This window comes from Bos indicus, chromosome 11, assembly GCF_029378745.1.
Source record: "Bos indicus isolate NIAB-ARS_2022 breed Sahiwal x Tharparkar chromosome 11, NIAB-ARS_B.indTharparkar_mat_pri_1.0, whole genome shotgun sequence".
Lineage (NCBI taxonomy): Eukaryota > Metazoa > Chordata > Mammalia > Artiodactyla > Bovidae > Bos > Bos indicus.
In genome coordinates, this window is record NC_091770.1 from 1,130,404 (window position 1) to 1,154,526 (window position 24,123).

The 24,123-nt window shown below is 48.4% G+C and overlaps 1 protein-coding gene across 1 annotated transcript in view; it reads right to left on the bottom strand.

The window, feature by feature from the left end:
• BCL2L11 (BCL2 like 11) overlaps window positions 1-24,123 on the bottom strand; it is a 49,285-nt gene that overhangs the window by 8,366 nt on the left and 16,796 nt on the right. The window contains exons 5-6 of the mRNA XM_070798175.1: window positions 9,893-10,002; window positions 8,278-8,349 (exon numbers count right to left, since the gene is read on the bottom strand). Of these exons, the coding sequence (XP_070654276.1) occupies window positions 8,278-8,349; window positions 9,893-10,002 (182 nt within the window). The remainder of the gene's footprint in view (window positions 1-8,277; window positions 8,350-9,892; window positions 10,003-24,123) is intronic.

Genomic DNA, 24,123 nt, shown 5'->3' on the forward strand with positions numbered 1-24,123 from the left:
GGGAATTTTAATTCCATCTGCAGGCCAAACATGCCCAAACATGCTCTCTTGCCTGGGAAGCAGGCGTGCAGGATGCAACACAGGTCTGGAGAGACCTCCCTGGTCATCCAGTGGCTAAGACTTGTGCTCCCAAGGCAGGGGGCCCTGGATCGATCCCTGTTCAGGGAACTAGATCCCACATGCCAAGACCCTGCATGCTGCCACAAAGACCAAAGATCCCACGTGCCACAACTAAGACCCCAGCACAAAAAAATTTTTTTTAAGGGAATTTATTTAAAAAAAAAAAAGGTGGGGGGAACTTCCCTAGTGGTACAATGAATAGGAATCCGCCTGCCAACACAGGGTACACGGGGTCGATCCCTGACCGGGAAGATCCCACCTGCCATGGAGCCCTGATCCCATGGGCCACAGCCACGAAACCTGCGCTCTAGAGTCTGCGAGCTGCAACTACGATGCTTCGTGCTGCGAATACTGAAGCCTGTGCATCCAGAGTCTGTGTCCCACAAGAGAAGCCACTACAATGAGAAGCCCAGGCACCGTAACTGGAGAACAGCCCCCACTCACCACAGCACGAAAAAGTCTGCTCAGCAACAAAACACAGCTCATATACAAATAAATAAATACTTTTTTAAGAAAAAGTATTTTAAAAAAGTCTCCCAGCCTGCCCTGGAGAACTGGTCAGGCTGACCGCGGCACACCCACAGAGGGCAGCTGATTCCGCTTTCCTATCCTGCAGGCGGAGAGGAGCCCAGACCCTGCGAAGCCCACAGGACACACCAGGCCTCCTGACTTCGTGCACCCGAGCCTGGGGACTCAAAGTATCTCCCACTGTCACCGCTCAATGGAACCACGACCCCTGAGCCAGCGTGGCTCTCTTGTATCTCACAGACTGAGCCTCCAGATCAGGAAACACCAGGTGACCTGACTGCTTGCCTTGAGTTCCAGCACCGCGCAGGACACATTCAACAATCTGGGCTCCACAGGCAGGGCCAGACCTCACTGGGCCTGATGACTCAGTAAGTACCAGCTGCAGGTTCACTCAGCATCATCACTCAAGGGGGCTTACCATCAAAACCACAGAGACGCGCAAAGCGCCTAAAAATAAAGGTTGAGTAAGACCATAAACATGATTAAGAGACTGAAAAAAAAAAAAAAGGAAAAAAAGACTTTCCCAGGGAACTAGGACTGAGATTTGGTGCCACAGAACCATGGTTTAGTTAGGAGTTTTCTGGCAGTCAAGGTAACAAAACTCAGCACGATACCAAACTCTTGGAGACAAACCAAAAAGCAAGGTATACCAGAACTCTCAGACTCTGAGTGATTTAACTTGTTCAAAAGCTTGCTTCTTAAGAGAATTTCAACATGAATGCCTAAGATGTCCCAAACTTTCTTTTTTTTTAAACACAGATTTATCTCTAAGTGGGAACATGTTACAGGAGACTGAATTCTAGACTCTGAGACCAGGAAGGACTCTTACAAAGAGAGAACCTCTGCTCCAGTTTGGGCAAATGAGGATCGAGTGTCTGCCTGGATGTTCGGTGTTTGCTCTGCATCTTCCGAAACAAGGCTGAACATCGTCACCATCACAGGGGACGGGATGAGGCAAGGGGCAGAGCGGCCCCACTGCTGGATGGAAGACCACCTCTACCCACTCATAACCCATCAGTCCAAACGTTCTTTTAAACGACCAGCCAGTGAGACTACAGGTCAGAGAGGAACAGGGCCCGTGTATGACGACTCGACGTGGAGCTTGCTAAGAAGACTCGGTCTCTCTCCACTTTAAGACCGAGAACTAGAGTCAAGGGGCAACTCAGCTGGGGTTCCAGCACGAGCGCCACGTCCACTGCTGTTCTCAGCTGTCAGACCGATGCTGCCCCAAGACCAAGTTCACTTTCTATCCGTCACCAAGGCAACAGGGGCATTTGCATAGCTAGTGCCTAACAGGCTTTGTTGTCAACACAGCTGTGGAAAGAGCGCCAGGGGATCCCCTTGGCCGGATGTGGTGCCCCCCCCAGCCTCCCAGCACCAGGAGTGAGATTTCCCACAGCACTGCACCCAGCTCCCACTAGGGGGGCAAGGGATGCCCAAACATCGCAGAAAGACCGTATCGTCATGAATCCCACCTTCTGACTGTCAATACATCACCTCAAAGCATCTATTACAGGTGATGCTTTTGGTAGGGCAAATAGCCACTTCCTCAACTTGTTGGTTTCCAGGCCCCATGCTGGCTGAAATGAAGAACCCCGGCCCATGACCTTCGCGGGGTATCGCTGTGCCAACCACAGAGAAGCCAGAGATGGCAATGACCACTCCAGCACAAGACACCACTTGATGAAACACTCGATTCAGAGCGAGCACTCGTGGTGGTGAAAGGCCCAGACTCCAAAAAATGCTAATGAGACATAAACACTTTAACCACAGCCCAAACCCCTCTGCTTTGGCTCAGCCGGGAGAAGTCGAGCGGAGGATGACGTGATAGGCTGATTATTTCTGTACGTCTGCAGGAGGGCTGAGCCTCCAGGGCATCACCATTTCCTCCTCAAGAAATTAAAAAAACCCCAGTTAGCCCTCTCTGAAGTCCCCCTCCAGGCACCTGCATCTCCAAATGGTTATGTGCTGACGGCCTCCGGTCCCCCAAGGGCCAGGCAACCGTGCAGGTGTGCCCACCTGCCACAGTACGACGGCGCCCTCGTGGGTGATGAGAGCGAGCCCATATCCAGCTTGGTGCCCACCCAGGCATGCACCCACACATCAGCGCCTCAACCCTGGCTCACAGCTGTGTGACCCAGATAGACACAGCACGTCCGGGGTCCCCCCACCCAGGTCCAACCCCCCAACATTTCCTTTAACAAACTGGGTACTTATCAGACAGGTGAACAAAGTTACTAGCCTCTCTCCTTCTACAAAGATCAATGGAGAAAAGTCAATTATGATTCACGGTGAGAGAAAACAGCCCTGGTGGAAGACAGCATTTTCTAGATCCATCTCTCCATGCTTTAGATTTAATTGTCACTACACATCCCGAAGAGACTGACTGAATACGGGGCTCCTGAAGGTGAAGGGATGGAGTCAGGGATCAAGGTCCCTGCACTTGTCCATGAACTGTCTCTTCCTACGAGATCACACTTCACCCTCCATAAGAAAGCCCTTGTCCAAAAAACCTGCAATCCACAGCTGCTGTCTTGATGGAAATAATTTGAACCCCATGCTCTCAGAGAAGGCATGTGTGCAAGGCTCTAAAATCCACAACTGCCTCATTCAACTCCAAGGAAGACACTCACCAAGCCTGAAGACTGTATCACACATAAATGGTAGACATCAATTTAAGTATCCTAATCATAGCTGTTTGTGCTACAAAAACTGTCACTCTATCAACGTGTGAGTCAAGTGAGAAGCACCGTCTCGTGAGATACCATAGGTCTAGTTTCAATGTTTAAGATGCAGATTTTTCATTATTCTTTTTCTCAGACAGTAGTATAGAGCATTTTATTTTGTTTGACTCCAACATTCGATTAACGAAGGCCTCAAAAGAGGACCGTCTGAGAACATGCCTCTCTGAGTGTACGTGTGGTTTACCCTATTACCAAACAAGTTGCAATTCTGACCTCTCCCTGTCCACTATCTGCAGTAGATAGGAGAATATCACTTCTAAAAATAAGGATCGAACATCAGGTTCGTGTCTTACAGATGACCCTTGAACAAGATGGCTTTGAACTGTGCAGGTCCACTTACACATGGATTTTTTTCAATACGATACCTAGTTTTCATTTTGTTAATCTTTAAATTAGCTAAGTGTGGGGGAAAAGTCTGTGTTCAGTTAGAGATTATACTATGCAGAACCAGGTGAGTCCTGATGCCATCCAAACTGCTTCAGCTTCCTGCCCTTGGGTGAGTCACTTTCCAGTTTCTCTGTCTTGAGGCAGAGATGGTAGTGATGGATTTCTGTCTGCGTGGAGGGTGGTGCCCCAAGTCCCTCTGATGTTTAGGGGTCAACTAACAGGAAAATGCTCATGTGTTGACACCAGTTTTCCTGTTGCCCCCCTCAAAACCAGCCTCTAAGCCCCCTTTTCTTCTTCACTTCATTTAGTTCAGGGATACGCTTTCCTCTATATAGTTCAGTCAATTCATGCCTGCACACGCCCAAGACCAAAAGTAGGAGGCAGACAGCCCGAACAAAAGACACACTGTTTCCTGAGATCAAACAACGCAAGGGTCTCATCCACTTCTGGCCCGTCTAGAGAGCCTGTCCGATGGGCATCAGGTGTAGCCGTCCACTGCAGGCCCCTACCAGGACATCCCCAGGTCACAGCCTACCTGAGTACAGAGTGACTTAGGCTGGGCAACCTGATGCCTAGGAAAGAAGATGAACGTCCCAGTCTGGGTACTGGGAAGGGCAGGCACACAGGTTAGAGAAAGGGGGGACCTAGTCACCCCAAGAGCACATGTTTTTACATTCTGAAGGGTCTAACACCCCCGTCACAGCCATGGACTACAACCCGAGCCAAGCCTGAGAATCCCACCCAAGCGGACACCATTCTCAAGAGCCGGTCGTGAGTACAAAGCATCCCATGCCTGCAAGGGACCAGAGTCCATGCTTGCCAACACTCCCTCCAGCAGAGGATCTTGGACTTGCACTCACGCAATTTCTGAATTGTGGACGAAGCCAGAGGCAATAAAGAACAACAGGAAAGCGGGCCGCCTGGGTGGAGGCCCCCACCCTCAGGGAAGAGGCAGCAGCGAACAGGGCCAGTGAAGCACACAGAGGTGCTGCTGCCCCCGGGCTTCCTGCCAGCTCCTCGCCCTCTTCAGAAAGCCCCAGAGAGATGTGGCTTCCCTGCAGGTCCGCTGACAGCCCTGGCTGCCCAGTGTTCCAAAAGAGCCCTCTCTTCCCTCCTCGGGGTCCCAGAGAGGAGGACACGGGGAGCCGTGGAGCCAGGACACTGTGTGGCTGCAGGTCATCCACCAGCAAATCCCAAAGGAATCCCAGAGCTCCATTACCTCTTCAGCCCCTTAGGTTCTGTCCCACTACAAGCCTGCATGTGACTGGGGTGCCGAGGCACTTTAGTGCCTAATTATGGTGTGGAGACACGCCGGAGGCTGCCACTAGCCAAATCTGCCACTAACCAATTTGAGCATCAAATTAAAGTGAGTCACTTTAGCCATGTCCAACTCTTTGCAACCCCATGGACTGTAGCCCACCAGGCTCCTCTATGAGAACTCTCCAGGCAAGAATACTGGAGCGGACTGCCTCGCCCCCCTCCAGGGGATCTCCCGCCCAGGGATGGAACCCGAGTCTTCGGCACCTCCTGCATCAGCAGGCGTTTTCTTTACCCACTTAGCCACCTGGGGAGCCTGCGAGACGTGTAATAACCTGTTGGACTGATCAGGGACCCAGGAACTCATTATGATAAATGAAGTAAACACAGGGGAAATACACTCATGAGATAACCACACTTTCCTTCCGTCACGAATGGGAAAGTACTGATGTGTGGTGGAGGACACCACCTCTGACCAGGGGCTCCGGAATGAGACGGATGGACACCCTGTGCCTCCTGATACAGTGCACGCAGGAGGACTCGACGTCACACTGCTGGGCAACTGGCAGGGTCCGCATGCAGCCCACAGATGACACAGCTCTGTCATGCTGTTCACTTCCCGCCGTGCTCACTACACTGTGGTTACTGGTTACATAAGAGAATATGCTTATTCATAGGAAGGACACGCTGATGAATTTAAGAATAAAGGAGTATTGTGCCTGCAACTTCTCCAATAGTTCAGAAAATAGTCTGCACACAGGTAGGTGTGAGAAAAGTGAAAGCCACTCAGTTGTGTCAGACTCTTTGTGACCCTCTGAGCTACAGCCCGCCAGGCTCCTCTGTCCATGGGATTCTCCAGGCAAGAATACTGGAGTGGGTTGCCATTCCCTTCTCCAGGGGATCTTTCCAACCCAGAGACTGAACCTGTGTCTCCTGCACTGCAGGCAGATTCTTGACCATCTGAGCCACCAGGGAAGCCCAAGGTATAAGGGAGGAGGATGTTAAAATACATGTGGCAGAGTTAGCAGCAGGGACTTGGGTGGCAGATAGTTAATAGCAGGGACTTGGGTGGCAGATACAAGAGGGGTCTCCGTACCATTTTGCAACTTTGGTGTAAAACTCTGCAATTATTTCACAACCAAAAGTTACAAAAACACAGCATGCACGGAGCAATAAAGCTCCCATCAAGTAGGGTGACGGGTCCCCCTGCCCGGGCAGGGTGGTTTGGGGAGATGACATTGAGTCCCGGAAGAGAAGGGGACATTCACCTGGGCTTTGAGCTCACCTGGGCCTCTCTCACCTCCTGCTTCAGGGATTCAGCCTCCACAGCTTTGGCCCACAGGCTGCCCCCCGCCCTCCTCAAGGGCACTGCGAAACGGGAACGCAGCCTGTCAGGCTTTGCAAGGCTCATGGCAACAAAAGACCAACACTTCACAAAAGGTACTGTAGCCAGATTAAGTAGCTGAGGACACCAAATATTTAAAAGGCCATGACCCACCATAAAGCGGCTAAGCAGCTACGGACTCTGCCTGCCAAGAAGTGACACCACCCGGGGACAGAGAGACAGTGCCTAACTTGAAGGCAAAACTCCTCCCATTTCCTGCTAAGATCTCCACCCCCAGCCACCCCCCACCACCACCGTATTCAACAATGGCCCATCTGCGTGACTGCAGACAATGGACTTCTGGGAATCTGACAAGTTTCAAGACAGGCGACCGCAGGCCTGGGGTCACTGGGTCACCACTCCGAGTTTCAGTCTGCCACTTTGAACTGGCTATTTATAAGATCTGGAGAATATGCTTCATTTTAGAAAAATCATGTTTTAAGTTACAGTCTGTCCCCTACTCTTCCCCCAATATTCCAGCTTTCATAGAAACCTAGTCTTTTAAATGATTAGCAAGTGCATTTTTGCATTGGTTCTTTTTTTAAAAAAGAGATGCCAAGTAAGGTTTACACTTACAAAATATTGCAGGATATGGCAATGAAACTAACTTCTTATTTTTACCCAAAACACTGAGAAAACATTTGAAAAAAAAAACAAAACAAAACATGAACACCATCTACACTAAACCGTGCAGTTACACCGGGCAGGGGAGACACAGCGGGAAGCACGAAGCATTAGAGGCTGCTTTGCCTTCTTCAGTGGAGAGGCAGGTAATGACACGGCCAGACGGACTGCGTCTCCTCTGCACACCATCCAGGACTGGCCACCACCTTGACCGCCTACCTGTCGGGTGGCTGTGCCCCAACCCCACCACGTTAGCCCTTCTCACCACTGACCACTCAGGGCCACCACGGAGATGCATCAACCAGACACATCTGAGAAGGCTCAGGGAAACCTTTGTAGAGCCACTGATATTTCATAAGGGCTTCCCTGGTGGCTCAAACGGTAAAGAATCCACCTGCAATGCAGGAGACCCGGGTTCAATCCCAAGACTGGGAAGTTCCCCTGGAGAAGGGAATGGCAACCGACTCCATGTAAGTTTAAAGAGAAACTTTGGCAAAATCTCCTTAAACCCATATGGCTCTATGGTCAAAGGCTCTCAGTCAGCTCCCAAGAGGATGGAGTTGACGCCTGCTCTCTGTGTCCTGAGCTTCCCGGACTCTGAAGGCACCAGGGCCCAACAGCCTCACCTCTCCCGGGGAGCCCCACCCAAGCTAGACCTGAGTCCCAAGGCTATCCACTGCCCTGAAAGATGGGGGAGGCAGGGCCAGTGTTCTGCTCAGTCACAGCCTTGCTCACCCTGTTCGGCTGCCACGGCCATTGGAAGTCACCTCCTTCTGCTGGATCTGTGACACGCGTCCGAATCACGGTGGATGCATTCAGCCTACCCCCTGGGAGGGACACATGTCCTTCCCGGCTCAGCACCAGGACCAACATCCCAGATACCCTGGGGCCCTGCTTCTGATCACTCCCCAAGTCCAGCGGGAAAGCCAAGTCCACACACACACAGACAGTAACCCCAAAATTCCACCAGAGAAACAAGGCAGAGGCCTGGGGGAACACTAACTTCTGTGGCCAATTACACAAGAGTCCACCTTGCAAAGAGGAGCATCACTGCAGAGCGAGGCTGAGAGGGGGTTTACGTTCTGTGAACGGGCTCCCACCAGGCTGCGGGGCGTTCTGCCAGCTAGATGCAGCGTCGTAAGGAATTCTGAAGCCTGTTCATCCATGTGGCATCTTGCATCTAATGGCAGACTCATACACAGCACGTTTCCCATCAAACACACATATACACACCCAACGGAAGGTATGAAGAGGAGCCAGTAAGAGTATTCTCAAAGTCCTCAACTCCTGGATGGAGATTCTATACTGGAGAAATAAAAAACTTGTAACTGGAAAACATCTCCGTGTATGTTTACAAAAGCTAAGAAAGCATCATATATAACAGGAAAATAAGAAAGATTGAAAGTAATTGTACAGGGACCATCCATTTACTTAGCAATAGCTAGCTACAAAAAAGACTAAGATTTAAAACAGGACAAAACATCGGGGTGTCCAAAGCATAAATTCCCTCCAGAAGAAACAAAAAAAGAATCTTTAAAAGGGGTTTATGTGAAACCATAATATCTGGGGAAAAAGGAGTCAGATGAGAAGTAACACAGAAAGAATGATATTAAATTTTATTTTGTAGAAAATAATTAAGTGCTTCCTTTTGGGTAAATCAACACAAACATCTTCATACACGGGAAACAGAAAAGACGGGGTTCTGCCACTGCTTAGTCACTAAACCGTGTCCTACTCTTTGTGACCCCATGGACTGTAGCCCACCAGGCTACTCTGTCTGCTGGAATTTTCAGGCAGGAATACTAGAGTGGGTTGCCATTTCCTACTCCAGGGGATCTTCTGGAACCAGGGATCAAACCCAGGTCTCCTGCATGGGCAGGCGGGTTTATTACCACTGAGCCACCAGAAGCCCAGAAAAAAGGTAAGCAAGCCGAAATTACATTCTCTCATGCGTGTGTTGCTGAACCCCTACAAGAAGTGGTCACACATGCTCCTAGGAGCCTAACTCCCTGAGTTGAAGCCTACACAGTTTAACAGTCTTCCATGAGAATAAGGTGTCCAAAACAGTAACATACATTGCCACTGAGCAAAACCAACACATGGGGTGTGCAGCCCAAGATCCAAGGCTGATTTTTTTTTTTTCTTTTAAACCAACAGCATACCTCAAAAAATTCCAGCGCTATCAATTTGAGGTATAAAAAACTTTATACCCCAAATCATAGGCTAAATACTGGCCTCTTGATACATTTCAATAAATGGAACACTGAGAAAGGCAGTGGGGGCTGAAGGACAGAAAGGCGCTCCTGCTCTGACTCACTGCCTGAGACTTTTACCTCCCCCCTCCCCGCTCATCTTCTTGACTGCATCCCACAGCACGTGGGATCTCAGTTCCCCGATCAGGGATCAAACCCACATCCCCTGCATTGGAAGCACAGAGACTCAACCACGGAACCATCAGGAAAGTCCAAGACTCCTACTTTAAAGCTGGCATCATTCCCGTTGGCTGCATAAAGATGGAAATTTAGAAATTTCTTTACCTCTGACCCAAACTGCTTCAAAGGAGGGCAGAAACACCCACTCTGGCTTGAAGACTACGTTAATATTTTTGTGGAAGTATTTCAAATATATAAATACTTCCTTTTCTTCAAGCATGGAGGGTTTAAGGTTTGTGCTCCTCCAATCCCCCTTGGCTCATACTGTATTTTGTCTAATCCCTACCACTTAAGTTCAGCCATAAAAGAAATGGAAAATGGGAATGCAGAAAGAAGAGTAGGTCACACCTAGGTAATACTGCTCACTTCCAGAATAGCACAGAATCAAAAAAGGAGGTAAAGAAAACATCATTTACCCTTCTTGGGTAATATGCATTAAACTCGTCTCCGATACGCCGTAGCTCTTGGGCAATCCATATCTCTGGGCGTGTATCTGCAGGTACAGCCTGAGACTGCCTCATGGAAGCTGCATGAAAACAGACAGAACAAAAATCACATTGTTTCCATGGATCATTCAGTAAGTCCCAAGGTCAGTTTCCAGAAGTCAGCCCATCTTACACATGGGATGTTCCCAGATGTCAAGAACTACAATCACACATTCAAGATTACAGTGGCAGGCTCTGCTATGCAACCTCTGGTTCATGAATAAGGGATACTGGAGATTCAGAAGTGCCAAATTTAAATATACTGCAGCCGATGAATGACACACCTCTATTTCGTGAAGGCAGAGACAGGCAGAAATGGTACAATCAATTCTGCCCAGGAAACACCCTTGACACGTGCTGCAGCTGCTCCTTAGTCACTAAGCCATGTCTGACTCTTTGAGACCCCACGGACTGAAGCCCACCAGGCTCCTCTGTCTACGGGATTTCTCAGGCAAGAATACTGGAGTGGGCTGCCATGTCCTTCCCCAGGGGAACCCTCCTGACCCAGAGACTGAACCTATGTCTCGGCACTGGCAGATGGATTCTTTCCCACCTGTGAAGCCACTTACCCTTGAAACATACAAGAACATAAGTTAGGCTGTCCAGACAATAACTATATTTTGATCAGAAGGTGAGGTGAAATTCCTAGGAAAATGTCAAAACGACACCGAGGATTATGAGATGAAACAGCTGTCCTACTCAAAGGGAAGTCAGAAAAAACCTGAGAAATGAATGAGCTGGTTTCCATGGAAGAAGGCGAAACACAGCCAGTCCACACCAGCACCACTGCGGGGCCAAATGAAAGCGTAATTGCATGTTTTGTCTCGATATTAATGCAGCTAACAAAGATGGCCTCAAGTGTGCAAACATCACACGAGGAGAGGAAATGCTCTGGGGGTAAGAGCAAAAGCCCTTCTGAAAGGAGAAAGAGGAGGGAGGTCCGCCCTTTCATTAAGCTGTCATTCCCAAACACACCCAGTACATTCAGCTGCTGGCTGATGAGCCCACTGCAAAGCCAAAATATGGAGCACACAAAAACGTGATTTGTCCAGAGATCCCCAGGAGCATCAGGGAGATGGTACCCTCCAAGGATTACGAGGAAAAGCACTTGCCACACTCGGAGGAGTACAGCGGGGTGACACAGGTAACAGGCAGAGAGGAGATTCTTGGATTTCAACTGCTCTCCGCACGCGGCTTATGCTTCCTGTTACAAAGAGCATGCTGCAATGGCAATTAAGACACACGTGCTCCACTTTAACCACAGGGAAATATTTAAACACCTATGATAATCAGATTCTGCCATAACATGAATACAGCTTCCTGTTTCGTGTTTTTGTTAAAAAAATTTTTTTTCTTGTATGCCGTATCTGGAGTTCTATTTATCATCACAAATAAAAGTGGTGTGGGTTCTTAGCTCTGTAAGATCACTTAAAAGTAAATTTTTTGAGTTTTTACCATGTCTTCTTAATTTCTTGCCCCAACTTCTCTGTCCCCCAGCCCTCGCCCAGGGGGAACGGAGGACCCCAAAAGGCTGAAAGCAGCAGGGTGCCCGCGCACATGCACAAGAACACTTGTGGATCCTCTCCAGGATTATTCGTGCTGGGAATGAGCCAGAGGGGAGACTCCCCAAGGACCCCGCATAAAGAATACAAACACTGATGTCAGGGAAGCTTTTGGGATAAGCCAGGCACGTCCCCTGAATACCTCTCCCACCACACAAAAAACTGCCTTGCCTACACCTTTATCACACTAACAGTTCTATCGTTACTCTGTGTAAGTCTATTAAAATTACATTTTAAATGGCTAAACTGGCAGAAAAAAGTTTCAGTTTAGACGTGATGCCAGATGGCAGGCCATAGTTCACTCCCATCTCCTGGGTTTGCAGCTCTTTAAGGATTCTGTCTATCAGAGGGACCAAACCATTACTGTCTTTTTATATTATCAGTGATCATGAGCTTTGCCCCTGAACTTAGAAGCTGCTGTTACCAAGTTAACTGACTCTGGAGGGAAAGGAAAGCCTCCCTTCTGTGCATCTGTACCTGTGGGACCATCTCAGGGAGGCACGGACACACCTGAGCAAAGCAGCACCCAGGATGCCAGGTGGCTGCTCAGAGCCACCACCACCAGCCTCTCCCGATTCCAGAGCCCCGCTCATTTCTCACTAGACTGGGCTCTCTCTCAGAGAGTAAATCTGCCTCCAACCCTAGAGTCAGAAATGAAGACAGTGCCAATTATCCAAAGAGTCTGTGAAATCTAGACTGCGTGTTTTCCAAAGATGAGAGACTGGTAAAAAAACTGCTGGCAAGTTACCCGAAGTTTAGCAACTTAAGACACTCACTACTTTACCCAACAAATATGAATGCCCATGAGCTAGACACTACTCAGGAGATGGTCCGGGTACAGCGACCAGAGAGGACCCAGGTCTGCTCCCATGAGCTTACATTCCTGTGGATTATAGGCTAAATTTCAACTAAGTGCTAAACTTCTTCTGGACAATGATACTCCTACTTTATATTCTTGTAACACAAAATATATGTTCGCTCCTTGGAAAAAACACTATGACAAAACTATACAGCATATTAAAAAGCAGAGACACCACTTTGCCAACAAAGGTCCTTATAATCAAAGCTGCGGTTTTTCCAGTAGCTACATATGGATGTAGCTGAGCACCAAAGAATTGATGCTTTAATTATGGCGCTAGAGAAGACTCTTGAGTGTCCCCTGGACAGCAAGGAGATCAAACCAGTCAATACTAAAGGATATCAACCCTGAATATTCATTGGAAGGACTGTTGCTGAAGCTCCCACACTTTGGCCACCTGATGCGAAGAGCCAACTCACTGGGAAAATACCTCATGCTGGGGAAGACTGAAGGCAGGAGAAGAGGATGACAGAGGATGACATGGTTGGATGGCATCACTGACTCAATGGACATGAGTTTGAGCAAACTCCAGAAGACAGTGAAGGACAGGGAAGCCTGGAGTGGGGTCACAAAGTCAGAAACGACTGAGCAACTGAACAACACAAAACAGAGGAAGAAGGTCTCTTGGTAGATTTCCCCTATGCAGTAGACGAAATCTATTGACTTCTACCAATATTTAAAACCCTCACTGACGTGTGTGGTTAAGGACATTCTATCTGACTCATGTGAGGTCTGGAGGCTGGAAGCACCACGGGAGCATGTCCAGTATCAAAATGAGCACCCAGTAACTGCATCAACCCAGCACCTGGAAATTTGGGGACCAGATGCGACTTACTCATCTTAGAGATAAACGTCTTGCTATTTATGGGGTAAGGAAATAAGCAGATGTTTCTTCTACGGAAAGAAGAGTTCCATAATGAACTGTTAGCATCAATAAACACACAGAAACATATCTACCAGGTCTGGCCAGGAGATTCAGGTGGGTTGTGTCTATGGGTGGCCCCTGAGGCCACATTCTTACATGAGCTCCTGGAACAGACGGTCCACAGACCAGACCTTGAGAAACACTGAGCAGAGGGGGAAGAAGGCAGGGATCAGTCCTGGGGCCCAGACCTGTGTCTGCAGAGAACACTAAGGAGCTGGAAGTTCTGATTAACCTTAGATAATGGCCAGGTTAGACTAGGCTTAGCACCTACTAACTGATAGTAACAGATCGGTAAGAGAGCTAGCCACCGTTCTTGTTGTTCTTTAGCTGCTCAGTTGTGTCCAACTCTTTGTGACCCCATGGACTGTAGCCGACCGGCTCTCTTTCCATGGGAGGAGCAAGAATACTGAAGTGGGTTGCCATTTCCTTCTCTTACGGGACCTTCCCAACCCAGGGATCAAACCCTTGTCTCATGTATTGATGGGCGGATTCTTTACCACTGAGCCGGCAGGGAAGTCCAGCCACTGTTCTTAGGAGTATTTTTTAAGTTTCTATAGAACAGTGACATACAATATACATTAACTTTTACAAAGGAGACTGATCTGTCTGGGCTACTCTATCACCATTTGGGGCAGTTTTTTTGCGAAGTAAATACTTTTCTCATTGCTTGAATTTATAAACCTAAAATGTTTAATGACCAACATGCATCCTGCAATAAAGACTAGCCAATGTGTATACAGAGTATTAGTTTTCAAGTAAGATTGTAAGGCAAAAATTCTATTTATTTTCAGAAGCATCCTATTCCTGTATTTTAAAAAGGCAGTGTTAATCTATAGTACGATGGACTTTTCCACCTAAGTTTCACAGATTATTTCTTAAGTGACAAGCATCTCCTTTTCGGGGGAGGATGGGGAGCCTTTCCTAAGCTTCACCACTAGCTTCATGTCCGTCTGTCTGCCATATGTGGTCTCATGTCACATGACAACCTAGCAAGACAGAGGGTGGGGTCTGGCTGCCCTGAGCGTCAGCTTATCAGTCCCAGGGCAGCACTGGTTGGAGCCAGAACAAAGGTTTTTTATTTCCTTTATCGTCAGTTTGTGGAATTCTTCTCCACAGTGACCAGAGCATTGACCACTGCAGTGAGGAAGGGATCCACGGCTCCGTCTTCTGAAGGTGAGCCTGGAGCTGGTGGCATTAAAGGGCAGGGGATACTTAAAAAAAAAAACCCTCAATCCTACAATCCTTTCTAGATACTTTATCTGCCTGCTCTCATCCACATATACTCCACTTATCAAAAAGATAACTTACATTAATATCTCTATAAGAAAGAGAAACATCATTATGCTGTCTGCAATGTGCTGCTGCTCCTGCTGCTAAGTCGCTTCAGTCGTGTCCGACTCTGTGTGACCCCATAGACGGCAGCCCACCAGGCTCCTCCATCCATGGGATTTTCCAGGCAAGAGTACTGGAGTGGGTTGCCATTTCCTTCTCCAGTGCATGAAAGTGAAAAGTGAAAGTGAAGTCCCTTAGTCGTGCCCAACTCTTAGCGACCCTGTGGACTGAAGCCCACCAGGCTCCTCCGTCCATGGGATTTTCTAGCCATAAATGTTACCTGGGCTTCCCTTGTGGCTCAGCTGGTAAAGAATCCACCTGCAATGCAGGAGACCTGGGTTCTACCCCTGGGTTGGGAAAATCCCCTGGAGAAGGGAAAGGCTACCTACCCACTCCAGTATTCTGGCCTGGAGGGTGGCAAAGAGTCAGACACAACTGAGCGACGTTCATTTTTACTAGCAAAATGTGTGTCTCTACTGCAAACAAAAGCTCTTATTACTATGTGAAAAGATCCCATTTTTAAGTAAGGCAATTTTACATACACATAAAAACTTCTTCAAAGGGGAAATAACAGTGATGAGGTGTATTCTCACCCACAGAAAATGCAGCTTCAGCATTTAAGAATGCATTTCATACATAAAGGTGGGAACTAAAACAGGAGAGGGGAGGGAAGACAAAGAGGCACAACCAAACAGGAACTGCTCTTAGTGTAAAACTGTTTTCCGTTGCTCAGTTGTGTCTGACTCTTTGCGACCCCATGGACTGTCGCCCAGCAGGCTCCTCTGTCCATAGGATTCTCCAGGCAAGAACACTGGGGTGGGTTGCCATTTCCTTCTCCAGAGGATCTTCCCAACCCAGGCACAGTACCTGCATTGACAGGTGGATTCTTTACCCACGGAGCCACCAGGGAAGCCCAATGCAAAGTTACTACTGTCCAAAAGCTGTAGCCAGAAGTCCACACAAGGCCGGCTCTGATCCCACAGTGTCTTCCTGAGCTTGGGAACTTGCTGGGAGCCCAGATTCCTAACCAAAGCCACTCATCACAACTTGTAAGGCAGGACTTTCCTGGTGGTCCAGTGGTTAAGAGTCCGCCGGCCGGTGCAGGGGACATGGGTTCAACCCCTGGTCCAGGAACGAGGATCCCTCAAGCTACAGGGCACCTACTGATGCCCATGCATCACACTTCTGGGCCTGGCCACCCTAGAGCCTGTGCTGTACAGAGGCAGCCACCGCACTAAGCCTGTGCGCACCACAACCAGAGAAAGCCTGCACACAGCGACGGAGACCCAGTTCAGCACCCCCACAGAGGCTCAGCGTGCGACTGTGTCAGAGGAGGGCGGTCCAGCAGTGAGACATGCTCATTAGAGCTCATCGAACCTCTTGCAGACAATTTTATGAAATCTAGCACTTACCGGTAACCTGATTTCCTATAGTTAAAAAAAAACAAACCCACAAGGTGTATGATTAATCTATTTTTCTCTCCCAGTGTAGAGGTAGGTAGGAAGGGGGACCTTTTTCAACACCACAGAACTCTCGAGTTACTGAAAGATGTGCAATGTTTGATTAACAGACTGTTGTGGTTCAGCTACAGAACTAGTTTCCAGCCCAGAGGGTAATTCCAAATCTTAAAAGTTCAGCAATTGAAAAAAAAATTAATATCGTGGTTAAGTGGCTGATAGTGAAATCAGGCTGAGGCTTTCGGAAAGGGCTTTCTGTAGCACTGCCAGCAAGAGTGGGAACATTAAAAAAAAAGAAAACGAGATTGCCGCTGCGTAATGAGCTTGACATCAGTCAAGCCAAACCTGATTTTTCCTGAATGCCCAACCACTCCTACCCCACTGCTCCGAATGGCAGGTGTTCAAAGGCACCGAGGTCCCAGCCTGACGTTCACGTCCATCCTTCCACACCCAACCAGGGGGCTGGGAGCATCCGGAGGCGGGGCTAGGGGAGCGCAGGGTATACCTGTGCGCACACCGCTTTGGTCGTCCTTGGGGACAGGATGCTCTCACATCCCTGGGCCAGCGACTGTTCGAGTTCCCATCATGTCACTACTGGAGCTTCAAGTGCAGAACTGGAAACCAAACAAAACCCCACAGGAACACACACTCTACACTGTTCTCAGATGTTCAGTGAACTGTAGAATCGACATCAGATTTTCAACTAATCAATGTGAACTGAGCTCTGAATCAATTTCCAACTCAGAGCTGAGAAAGAATTTCTCTTCCTTGAAGAGACGCTGAATGTATGACTTTGAAGAAATGATTTTCTATTTTAAACATACCACAGCATGTACTCAGGCAAGTAAGAGCTCATTTTGCCTATTTACCAGGGACTGCGGAGCAGTAAGAAAGAGTGGAAAGAAAGTCCCTCCTCCTGGCATTTAGGGGCTGAACCAAAAGCCATAAAGAACCACTTTGTAGGCTCTGAAACCAGGGATAAACCAATTCTGAAACAGACGCTCCAAAAATACTGAGACGAAGCACTGATTCTGCATGCGGCCCCTTCTAGGATGTTTATTGAATGCAACAGTCTCCTGACTTAGGAAGGTATCTTCGGAAATACCTTTATTAACGAAGATTTATCCACAGTTGACAAGGAGGATGAGGAAGTCACTAGCCATCCGGCCACCATTTCCACTGGAAACCCATCTGAGGGACTGAGCGGTCTCAGATGCTTCTGAATTCCCAGCCACAGGGTAGAAGAGCTGCTGCCATGACAGCTCAACAGCAGTAACCCTGTCAGAAGTCACCTTCCACTCTGATGGTTCTCACAAAGCAAATGAGCCAGAGCCCAATTATCTATAGACACACACCTCTATCTGGATCTATTATTTCCCAACTGTATCATCTTATTTTTTGAGAATCCTCTATCAATTCCACTGAGCCAGTGGATGAAAATGAAAGGGAACTGAAATAGAGCGATGGAACACAGCATCATTACTCGTCAGGTTTTCACACCTGTTTCTGCCTGGCACACATGTAGGTGAATCTCTAAGCAGTTGCATGAATTCAGGATGGTGCTTTATAAACAGCTGCTGGGATCAAAAAACAAAAAGAAAACTTCCAAGCTGCAGCCAGTGTGTGTTGCCCACTGCCTTTACGTGACTGTGGGTAAGAAAATCAAAATAAGCTGTTTCGATCAACTTCCAGTCTGACCGTGTGCAAACTGCCAGAAAGCCAAGGCTATGAGGCTGGAAACCAGTGTTTGTATCTTTCCCCTGTGACAGTTACCTGTTTCTTACAACAAACTGAATTTAAAAGCATTAGGATGAATGCTATGCCTTCTTACTAACTATTCAACCTCTAACGACCTAGCTCCCCATATCACCCGAACTGTCCCCCACAATCCATGTTTTTCCAGAAGCCAGTGACATGCCAGAAGCAAACTCAGATTTTGAGTTTTATGTCTATGTCCCAGGACATACCCAGCTAACTCTGAGTCACAGTAGGGGCCAGCAGATGGGGGCGTAAACCGCAATGCCTGGTAGCCTGGCCTGGCACAGGTGCACCGCTTTTCCTAAGGCACTGCGGTCCTGCTGACGGGCACTGGGGGCTACAGAGTTCTCCCTTCTAGGAATCGGAGTGTTCCCTTCTAATTCCAACCCAAATCTAGACTCTGTCCCCTGGGGCTACAAAGATAATCCCTCTCAGTCATCACCGCAGCTTTTAATCATGAAGCTGCTACCATGTGCCCCACACATGGTCCTGAGCCAGATCCTTCCACATTCCTTTCATGGCAAGGTGCTCCACTCTGGTCCTGCTCCATCTGTTCCCCAAAACATGCTGCTCTGAGCAGTGTGTGGCCATGGTCTCACTAGGTCTGGATGGGCGCAGGGAGACATAGGACAGGACTGTTGCTTGCTTTCCCTACGTGCGCCTAGCCCCTCTGTCCCCGGGACCGCTGTGTCTCTTATTTCTACAGTCTTACAATTCCTTCCAGTCAGTCCTAAAGGAAATCAACCCTGAATACTCAATGAAAGGACTGATGCTGAAGCTCCAATACTTTGGCCACCTGATGTGGAGAACTGACTCATTGGAAACGACCCTGATGCTGGGAAAGATTGAAGGCAGGAGGAGAAGGGGACAACAGAGGATGAAATGGTTGGATGGAATCATCGACTCAATGAACATGAGTTTGACCAAACTCCAGGAGACAGTGAAGGACAGGGAAGCCTGGCATGCTGCAGTCCTTGGGGTCGCTGAGTCAGATACTACTTAGCAACTGAACAACGAGAAGATTCCTTTCAGAAGATCATGGAGGACTTGACTATGCAGTCTTCTTTTGAAAAACAAAAATAACCCCCCAAATAAATATAGTCCAAGCTATGCTCCTTCCACTGACAGCAGAGACAACTTCCTATCCACAAAATTTATTTCACCACTTACTCCAGCAAAACTATGAAAAGAGAAATGCTTTTTGAACACCCTTGACAAGTAAACATACAATTCTACATGTTAATTCACTTAAGACCTTTCCTTAGAAATAAAGTGTTAAAAATTTTGAGGTTACTAGCTTTCGATAACCTGAGTTCCTGGCCCATCATCAGATCTGGGGGAAGGAACGAGAATTTACACTACGAATATAAAAAATTTCTGACTAGAGAGCGCGTGTGGCTTCCTCTATGAAATTTAATGCTGGCGGCAGGAAACAGGTGACGAAAATCTCTTCTCCTCAGTTCACATGAAGGTCTTAAGCATCATAGTGTTTTGTCTTAATAACAGTGGAGACCCAGGCAAAGGGGCCAAAACAGAATCCTGAAAAGCTGCATCCGAAACAGCTTTCCAATTAAGACCTGTAAAACCCTGTAATTTTATTTATGCACTTAAAGTTTATCAAGGCCATGTGCTAAGTGAAGCGCTTAGCTGTTGATGCAGATATATGGTGACTGATAACACACTTGAAGGATGAGGTATAATAAAAGCTTCCCACTTAAAACAAATTCACAAGAGCCAGCTGCCTCTTCTTATCCCACATCGTATCGAGAGAGAAAACATCACACCTCAATTCCAGACACTGTTTTGCATAATCACAAGGATGGAATCATTGTGTTTGGACATTTGATGGTTTAAGTATTTGGCCTCAAAACACATGTCTGTCTCAGTTGGGCTGTCTGATTCCTTTCCCCTAGAAAATTCACAAAGCTCCTGTGTCTAGAAGACACACTGATGCTGAACGCAGGGGTGGGGGCGGGGAGGAATCCCTCCAAGGGACACAGGCGAACACAGCCCCAAAGCCTTTTGTAGAAAAGCGTTAGTCACTCAGTCCTATTCGACTCTGTGACCCCAGGGACTATAACCTGCCAGGCTTCTCTGTCCATGGAATTCTCCAGGCAAGAGTACTAGAGTGGGTTGCCATTCCTTTCTCCAGGGAATCTTTCCAACCCAGGGATCAAACCCAGGTCTCCTGCATTGCAGGCAGATTCTTTACCATCTGAGCCACCAGGGAAGCCCTTTTTATAGAAAATCCCATGATAAAAAGAAACACTGTATGAATTGAACCTTGCGTAAAAAATAAGAAAACCGAAAGGCTCAAGTGAGCAGAGAATTTGATTGGTGTGGTGAGTAGTCCATCAGAAAGATGGTTGGAGCCCAAGTTCCTTCATCCACTGACCAGCCTGTACCAACCCCACTGAAGGCACTACCTAACCTCTACATGACAAGGCAATTCCCGGGGCGGAGGCGGTGATCCTAAGGCCTCCTCTGCAAATCACAAAAATGTCCCGTCATGGCTGTGCCATGTCCCATGCAGGACAAGAATGGAAGCTGATCACTGCTCTACTGCTTTGTGGGCTCAGATCCTGGGTGCAGTAGTCCGGCTGCCCCTGGGCATCTGAGGTGGTACTAGTGGTGAATAACTTGCCTTCCAATGCAGGAGACACAGAGATGCGAGTTTGATCCCTGGGTCAGGAAAATCCCCTGGAAACGGTAACCCACTCCAGTATTCTTGCCTGGTGAATCTGACGGACAGAGCCCGGCGGGCTACAGTCCATGGGGTTGCAAAGAGTCGGACAGGACTGAAGTGACTTAGCACGAGTTTAGAAACCCAATGTGCGACGCCGATTAAACAGGGTCACTCCAGCTCAGTGCAGCACGCCTCCACCAACTAACTCCCTGCAGTGCTCCTCTGACCACTGCAGACTGGCTGCGACACCCTGCCATTCCAGGAGGACACAGGTCCCCAGCCAGGTGGAGAGACCTGCCCCGGGGACTGCACAGCAGCAGAGGAAGCATCGAGACTGCCTGGGTCACCTGCTGGAAGTGTCCACTCCAACACTCCCTTCCTACCAACTGTTAGAAATAAGGACCTGGGAGAACATGAAGCACGGCTGTTGTGTTATCAGGCTTCCCTTACAGAAGAACCCAGTTCTAAGCTTCAAAGGCTTCCAGTGACGGAATCCACACGACAGAAGAGAGGGAATCTCAGAACTCACCCACCGCTTTAAGTATCAGTGAATTCTTTTTACATTGAGAAGCATATGTGCTTGTGCTACATATCACCACATTTCCTTAGGCTGGCGAGTTGTTTTGACCAGTTGAGCAGAATTTATACTCACTGTAGGCTTCCCTGGTGGCTCAGCAGTAAAGAACCCGCCTGCAATGCAGAAGCGGCAGGTTCGATTCCTAGATCAGGAAGATCCCCTGGAGGAGGGCATGGCTACCCAGTCTAGCATTTTTGCCTGGAGAATCCCATGGACAGAGGAGCTTGGTGGGCTACAGTCCATGGGGTCACCAAGGAGTCAGACACAAATGAGCAACTACACACACCCAGAGGTCTAAATTCAAACATTTCCTAAGACAGCATAGATCCAGAATTCACTTCCAGACTACCCTGCATTAAGAAATTTCTCAAAGGATGAAAAACCAGACAATAAACAAGAAACCTTTAGTCTCTCCCCCAGCACTTATTCCACAGAAAACTCCCCTAAACTAAGGTTGTCAAGTATGGCTCATCCCATACACCGCCCCCTGGCCCCTCCAAGACACACATCTGCAAGAGAAAAACAGGTCCCTACCACACAAGCAAGTTGCTGTGAAAAGTCTCAGGTAAATTGCTTACTTCAAAATGTTTTAGGAACTGGAGTGGGACGCATGCTCTGGTCTAGGAACAGGACTTATTTCTGGGGAAAAAAGTCCCCAGAGCAACTCAGCTGAGCAGCATCATGTTGAACCAGTTTTAATGTTTACCATACACCCTCTTGGACTGAAATGGTTCATTTCTTTTTTTTTTTTTTTTAAAGAAATTTTAGCTCCAAAACCATATTCATGCCTAAGGAAGGGCTGCAAAGCCCAAACTAAAGGAAGCATCGCATCCTGTGCAGAGAGCCGATTCAAGGCTCTGGCTCCAGGACAAGACAGGGCCACAGGCAGCCCTCCCCCATCAGCCTGAGGGCACACGTGGCCAGGCAGCCCTTCTTAGGAGCCGGTCGGCTCACCGCTGGTGAAACACTCATGAACCACCGGGATCTGATCCAGGGTTGCAAAGAGAGGAAATGCAAAGTAAATGTGGGGCTACCATAGGACACCGGGGATACCAACTCACTCTAAGCAAATACTTAAAACCACGAAGGCCTAGCCTCTCAAACACTGGGCTTCAACCTGTCCTCCCAGGAACCGGTCAGCTCACAGCGTGTAAAAAAAAGTCCTCAAGGGTTCATGATTCATTCACTCAGAAGTAAAAACCAAAATTTAACGATGGCCAAGAAGCAGAACGTGCACAGGGAAAAGGAAAAAAAAGCTACTTTAAAATTCTCAATTCTATTCATGTGTGTGCACTGAGTCACTTTAGTAGTGCCTGACTCTGTGGGGCCCCGTGGACTGTAGCCCACCAGGCTCCTCTGTCCACAGGATTCTCTAGGCAAAAACACTACGGTGGGTTGCCATTTCCTACTCCAGGAGATATTCCTGACCCAGGGACTGAACCCATGTCTCTTAAGTCTCCTGCACTGGCAGATGTGTTCACCACTGGTACCAGCTGGTAAGCCCCAAGTACAGACCAGGGGGCACCCACCACAGGCTTCACCTCTCCTGAGATAAGCAGGCCAGTGGCTGGGTTCTCTCTCCAATGAGCGTATTTCATTTCCTCCATTGCTGTGAATTGGCCCCAACACACTAACGATCACGTGTGTGTGTGTGCCTGGGTGCACGTGTGTTAGCCCTGCTGCTCTCTGTCCCTTGGCAGGTAATGACTTTCACAGACAGCTTCCTGAACCCGGGAAGGAACCCAAGTGTGCCAATCTCATGCACTGGCAGGCAGGTTCTCTACCAAGAGCACCACAATTCTATTCAGCCAATGACTACTGCTAACGTTAGAACAGTGAGCAAAATACCCCTTATTTTGAAAAAAACTGCAATAACTTTAACTGCAGGAAAAAGCAGTTCAAGCCTGTCTTAAGTGTCCAAATCTTTCTTTCTCCAACTACACGTCTTGAGCTACAGTCAAGTTTCTGCCTAACCCAATAGGCCATCCCTCTCAGGTGTCCCTGACACAGACCTGGTCCCAACAGAGCCAGTGCAGCGGGGGTGTCCAGATGTTTCTCCATGGTCCAAATATCTGCCAAGGTTCTTCTCAGGGTGATGTGCAGGTTCATGGGCAGGTCAAGGGTGATTTGGACCTCCCTTGCCCTCCCAGGCCACTTCCTAGAAAAGACTTTCTTTCCTATTTTGCTTGTTTGTTCTGGGGCCTGGCAGGGTTAGAATTACAGCTCATTTCCAGATGAACTGACTTCCCTGTGGGTTTCCTAAAGTCCTGAAATGACAGCTCCTTTCCACGGAAAGGAGGAAGGAATGTTTCACTCTGTCATGCTCAGGGACCTGCTGGAGCCTCGACAGTCACTGAGCAAGGAAAACAGTGACCAAGTCCCTGCCAGCTGCTCTCTGCCCAGGAGCTCATACAAAAAAGCCCTCAGCTCTCGGGAGGTGAGAACTTCTGTCTCTGTCTGATGGATGAGGAAATCGAAGCTCTAAGAAACATACAGATCTGCCCAGGTTACTCGTGGGGCTGAGAACAGCCGGGTACCGCTCAGACCCCACTCCAGACCCGTGTGCAACCGAGACAGGAAGGCAGTACAACCCACAGGTGCCCAATCAACGCCAACCCTGCCAGCTGGAGCTCTTACACAATGACTCAGGTGGCACCAGAGGTAAAGAATCCACTTGCCAATGCAGGAGACCTAGGTTTGATCCCTGGGTTGGGAAGATCCCCTGGTGAAGGGCATGGCAATCCACTTGAGTATTCTTGCCTGGAGAATCCCATGGACAGAGGAGCCTGGGGTGGGCTAGAGTCCATGGGGTCGCATGGAGTCGGACATGATTGAACCAACCGAGCACGCACACACTCACTTTGCTAAAATAAAAGGGAGACCCCCAAAGAGAACATTAGGAGGCTAACGTCCACCTGGAGTACTTGTGGTGATGGGCGAAGCTTCATCTCACCTGGATGAAATCTTTACCAACATAAGGGGTATGGCTGTTAATACTAAGTCATA